We start from the raw sequence: 6,000 nt of genomic DNA on the forward strand, positions 1-6,000 counted from the left end.
GAGGTACTGAAAAGTTAAGTAAATTTAAGCATGGTCACATAGCTAGGAGATGTGTTATGAGGCATTGAGCTAACTAAAAGTACACGTTCACATTGTTAGAAGTTCTTAGCTTGTACTTCCCCAAAGCTGAACAAAATAGACATTGACTCTAAGTAAACAGGGATAAGGCTACAGCTTCGTGGTATAGCACTTGCCTAGCACAACATGTACAGGGACCTAGATCCAAGCCCATTATCAAAGGGTGGGTGGATCTGAATACAAGTAATACTTCTGAAGTGTAATCTTCAAGAAAATCCCTTCCAAGATAGGCATAGTGGTGCACAGCTTTATTCCCAGTAATGGGATGGGGGTGGGGCTGAGGTAGGTGGATCATGAATTCACAGCCAGCCTGGAGGAGGAGGCAAGAATGAGAGTATATGTCTGGACAGGTTCAATCCCTAAGTGTTCTCTCCCTGTTACTTGCAACGAAATCATTCCCTTTAATCCTCTGTGTATAAAAATGTTAGACCTGTCCCCACCATCAGTCATGGCAGATTCCTGGCCTCCTATATGCACCCACTGTTACAGTCCAGAAAGTATGTGCAGACAGATCTTTTTTGAAGTTGAAGATAGTTTATTCAAGTCTATGTCTCCAACAAGTGAAAACCGTCCAGGACATAATAGCAGCTCATAGCACTTGTTTGTTAGGAACTTCACTTTTAATACACACTCTGTTCAAATGAGCTCAAAACTTAGTTAGTAGAAAATGGGAACAGATTTGATTTTAACTGCCACAGACACAAGGATCAACCAAATGTGATCAAGGCTGAAACCTCAAGGCTGGAGCCTAGGCTCAACTTCTACCCACAGCATCTCCCAGAAATGGCTACAGCCCCCTGTACTCCTCCTGGGAGTTTCTTCTGAGAGTGACTCCCTCTGCTGCTCCAGCTAAGCCATGACCTAAATCAGAAAAGTGCTATGTGCAGTTAAGGCCTAATGGAGCACATTTTCCCTATTGATGCTAATAAGAGAATACTGCACACATTAGAGGACAGTTATGTTTAAGTCTCAACAATAACCCTCAATAAGCAAAGAGGGATAGCTTAGGACAGCTCATGCCTACCTTATATCCTTATGGGGGTTGTTTGAAAATATATTGGTATGAATTCTGATGATGATCTGTTCCCAAGGTACAAAGACAGATACTTTAAATGATCCTTCCCTGTTAACTATGGCATTTGTTATAATGTAACAATTTCTTTTCTTTGTTTCATTGACAGAGTCTGGCTTTATTGTATAGGCTGGTTTTGAACTTACAATCCTTATGCCTCTGCATCCTTCAGTGAGAGTCTTATAGGAGTAAGCCACTACAATCTTCCATGATTCCTCTTTTATTTTTTAAAAACATGCTTGGAAAGTTTGTTCTCTGAAGGCTTTTAATAATTGTCTAAGTTAGAACACACAGAATTACTTGTCTAACAAAGGCCACCTTGCCTTATTGTAAATCTCAAAGTGAGGACATGAATTTGTCCCCCCACCATTGAGCAATATATGAGAGAATAACAGTCTAATCTAGTTGTCATAATAGTCCACTGTTAATGTGCAACACAGAAACATCCATAAAGTCCTGAAAGTATTCTTTCCTCCTCTCTGGGAGAAGTGTGTCACTTGTTGTCTGAACACAGCATCCATTACTGCAATGAGAATTATCTCTGACGTGTCTTCTGTCATTTTCTGGTCTGAATTTAGAGGTATTAGTACTCATAACACTAGTTCATGGCAATCACAGAGACATTATGTTTTATAAGGGTAGCAAAATAGGAGGCAATAATTCATGAACACACACACACACACACACACACACACACACACACATGCCTTGATCTTCCTAGTAAAACTCTTTCATTCTTGGAAGTCAGGAGCCCTGACAATTCCCTGGAGTGAAGCTTTCCCAGCAATCCTCAATGAAACAATTAGAGCCCATGCAGAGAGGGGAAAGTTGTTGCCTACAGCTTAGAGAATTTCCCAAGAACATGTTTAAAATGACTGCTGTCTGCCTTTAAACCGCAGTGGCAAAACTCATTCGCTCACAAATAATACTCCCTCTCTTCTGTCAGAAGCACGTTCCCTCCCGCCTCTCCTGGGCTGTTTTCCGCTAGATATATATTTATTTTCAAAAGCTTCTCATTTTCACCGTACTGTTCCAACAGATTGAAAACCTTCACGTCGTAAAGTACTGAATGACTGTGTTCTAATTGCATATGTACTTCCATTCATAAAAATAGTCCACTGGGGTCATAAAGGCATCAGGACTAACAAATGGCACCTTGAGGGTATGTGTGGGAGCTCCAGTGCAAAGTGAAGAGAAAGGAGACAGAGGAGGAAATGGAAGGCTGCCTACCAGACCATCTTACTGGGAATGACTCCCAAGAAGAAAGTGTTAACAGCAGGTCAGTAGTAAACAGGCCAGGCTAATGAGTAACAGCCACAGGGACAGTAGCTGATAGCAGACTTCTGTGCTTTACACTTCCTTTGATGTCTCACAGATAATGCAGGAAGGGCTGGTGCTCTGGAACATGGAGGATAACAAAGATAAAAGTAGGAGTCCTGCATCTCAGAGCACGTGATTTGAAGGGAAAAAAAAGTTATTCTGCCTGAACTAAAGTAGATGGAGAAAAACCACACCAAAAATCCCACACACACCCTGCCCAACCTGCCTTTCTTTTGCTAAGATCAAAATTAATCCTCAGCCTTTGCCTTGCCTGCTGTAGAGGAAGAAAAAGGGTGAGAGGCAGAGAGTAGCCCGATCCCCTTTCCCTTTAGCCTCTGTTTTCTTCTTTCAATATTAATCCACTTACAGTTCCCTGTTTGATTATCTCAATCGATCCTTCTCCTACCCAGTCTTTTTAATTTGGCTCTTGTAAGCTCTCCACAGGGATCCTGCCTCCTTTTGGCATCTTTGGGGACTTTAACTTGCCCTTTCCCAAAACCAATCCTTCACCCTGCCCCTCAACCCCAATGGCTTAGTCCTTTGTGCATCCAATAATGACAAGTAGTTCCAGCAGGAGTCACATAGCTGATTCCAGAACTGTTCATCAGGTTGCTCACTTAGGCTTCCTGAGATCCTCCTGTAAGCCTTCCTGGCTAGTGTCCTGAGAACTTCCGACCAGTTTCAAGAAGCATGGGCTTTCCAATACAGAGTCCCCTGAAAGTGGTCACATGTGCTCTGGGGTGTGCCTTGGAAAGCAGAGCTCACCCACGAGGATGGGAGGCATCAGTCCAAAAGGAAGGATTTATGAGCATGTCCACTCAGTCGCAGAGCAGGAAAAATGCACTCCTTAAGTACACACTACCTTGCTAATGACTTCTCTCCTGGAGCACTAGACTTGCCAGGGCTCAGGGCTCCCTTCTACCTTCATCACCCCTGTCCTACACCAGTGCCTTGAAATTTTAGGAGATGAAGTCTGCAGTTGGGAAAAAAAAAACAGTCTATGAACATCATCATTGGAGGAGCCAGGATTACTGCTTGACCTCCCCAGATCTCTAAATTCATAAAAGAAGTGAAACAAACCAGAGGTGTGTGTGTGTGTGTGTGTGTGTGTGTGTGTGCAAGATCTCTGAACTGCTTCTCAATCTCTGCCTCTCTCAAAACTCTGTTGCCTCGCGGCTACTAGGCATTAAATAAACAAACAAGCACATCCATCCATTTTTTAAATGGGCAAAGGATTCGGGTGGAAACTGGGCTTGGGTTAGATACATAGGAGACCCGAGATACGCCAGGAAGGGCAATATGCCTTTTTTCTCTGCCTTTCTTTTATGCCCTTTCAGACTGAAACGCTGGGAGCTGCAACACCCCTTAAAAGTCAATGAGCAAGAAGGGACCCCCCTCACAGGATGACTCTTGGTCTACATGTCTCCCCTCTGCCTTTCCACACTCCCAACTCTGGATCACTATCCTCCTAGCCAGGTTATGCTCAGGTAACTACACACTTACTTCAAGGTTCCCATGCGTTAAAATGTCACTTATAAACTGGTTAGCAGTGCCCCCTTTCCCGAGGAGTTGCAGACTTGGCTGGAACAACTAGAGTCTCCCACCAGGGTTGTGGGTTTCAAGTCTTTTTTCAAGGGTCGACTGGTGGGAGGGGGACACAGAGAGGTTGCTAGTGGAGAGGCAGGCACATCCGGAGCCTGTCCTTTCTGGGCGAATTGAACATCTCCATAGCGCCCCACCAGCGGGCTGGGGGCATCAGCGCCTATAGGTCCTTAGCAGCAATGGACACACTTCTTAGCTGAGATGCGGGAAGATCCTGCAATCCCAGCCACCGCACGCAGCGGGGAGTCTGCACACTGTGCATATCGGGGTGCATGTATGACACGACACACCACACCACCACTAGCCCGATCCAGAGCCTTTGGCAACCTCCTTGTGTACAATATTCAACAACGTGCGCATGTAGGGCTGAAAGTGCAAAAGACACTCCGGGATCCCACAGGCATAGAGGCAACGGCTACACTTTCACAGCCGGGGCTCATTCTCGAGAATCTCCGGAGCTAAGACTGAAAATCTGGTTTCTTAACTAGTTGGAAAAGTAGAATTTAAAGTGGTTTCCATTGAGGGCAATCAGGCAGACGAGGAAGGTAGGATCACCAGGGAGACGTAGAGGCTGAAAAGAGGGAAGGCAGAAAGAAGCAAAGGGAGGTGACCGCCGCGCCCCGTGGACCCCTTACCTTGAGCGGCCGAGCCGGTGCCACTGGCGCTGAGCAGGGCCAGGGCAGGTAACACAAGCATCTGCAGCAAGTATCCTAGTCCCAGTCCGCAGCGGGCCGCTGTAGCCCGCAGACCTTTCCTCATCGTCGGCAGAGGTGTGCGAGGAAGGGGAGCCACCGGGAGACGCGCAAACAGCAGAGAGCCCCGCCGGGCAGGAGGCTGAATCCGGCCACCACCAGGCAGTCCTGAGAAGTAAGAGCAGCCCGAGTGCCACACTCCACTTTCTCCAAGGGCAGGGGCCAGAGGGGGTGGAGAAGAGCCTCCTAGGAGGAGTTTGAAGGTCCCTCGTCCCCTGCGCCTAGCCACTGACGTCTCCCGCCTGGGAGTGCTCTGCCCCCACTCGGGAAATGCAGGGAGGCGCAGCGCGGCCACCACGGCCGCTCCCGCAGCTCCACCGCCAGCCGAGCGGGCGCTGCTCTTGGGTCCCCGCGCCCGCGGGGATCGCACAGGCGCCGAGGAGGGGAGGTGGCGAGAGTGGGAGGAGAGCCGAGCGGGCGAGGTGTTCCTGGCTCCTATCCTGGCGCTCCAGTGCTGGAGAGAGACGCCCCGGCTGCCGCCCGCCCCTCGACGGTCCGGTGACAGTCGTCTCCGGGAGAGGGGAGAGCGGGGGTCCTGGGAGGTGCTCGCAGAGAAGGCGTGGAGGGCGCGGCCCCACTCCGCGCGGAGAGGGGGGAGCGATGGCGAGAGCGCGCTCGCCCGCCCGCCTTATGTAAGCGAGGATGGAGTGAGACCCACGCCTCGCGTGGAAGGTGGAATCCTCGGGATTCAGGCGCTCACTCGCTCCAGTGCTGACAAGGGACACCTGGAAGCAGATGTTACCGTGGCCAGGGCCAGCGCAGCCTCCAGCCAGGCGCCAGACTCCTGCTCCTCCAGCGCTGCGGGCGCGCCTCAGGCCACTTGGCCCCGTCCAGTGGAGATCAGCCCACCGCCTGCCAGTGTCCCCGAGCCGGCCAAGCCTCAGCCAGACGCCCCAGGACTGCACTCGGCTAGGATTTGGGGAGTTGCGCTTGATTAAGCAGGAGGCGGGCTGGAACTTATTCTCAGAGATGCTAGAGAAGGCAAGAAGCATTTGCGGTGGCCCAGCCCCACTATCTACCGGTTGTCAGCGCCCGCCAGGCTGTTTTATGCTCTGCGAGCCTGTGACCTATTTGCGGTGGAACAAAAACTAAAAATCAATGGAAACTCCCTCGGTACTGCTTTCCTTTGCCTGTTCATCTTGTTGGCTGCTGAGATTGAGCGTGTAAAGGGTGCAG

At 49.4% G+C, this 6,000-nt stretch overlaps 1 protein-coding gene across 2 annotated transcripts in view; it reads right to left on the bottom strand.

The window, feature by feature from the left end:
• Positions 1–5,245, bottom strand: part of Unc5c (unc-5 netrin receptor C) — a 359,028-nt gene extending 353,783 nt beyond the window's left edge. For both annotated transcript variants that reach the window (XM_040751709.1, XM_040751708.1), the window contains exon 1: positions 4,708–5,245. In XM_040751709.1, the coding sequence (XP_040607643.1) occupies positions 4,708–4,831 (124 nt within the window). In that variant the 5' untranslated portion in view covers positions 4,832–5,245. The remainder of the gene's footprint in view (positions 1–4,707) is intronic.
• Between the last annotated feature and the right edge of the window lie 755 nt (positions 5,246–6,000).

Source organism: Mesocricetus auratus, unplaced genomic scaffold, assembly GCF_017639785.1.
Source record: "Mesocricetus auratus isolate SY011 unplaced genomic scaffold, BCM_Maur_2.0 Super-Scaffold_100009, whole genome shotgun sequence".
Taxonomy (NCBI): Eukaryota; Metazoa; Chordata; class Mammalia; order Rodentia; family Cricetidae; genus Mesocricetus; species Mesocricetus auratus.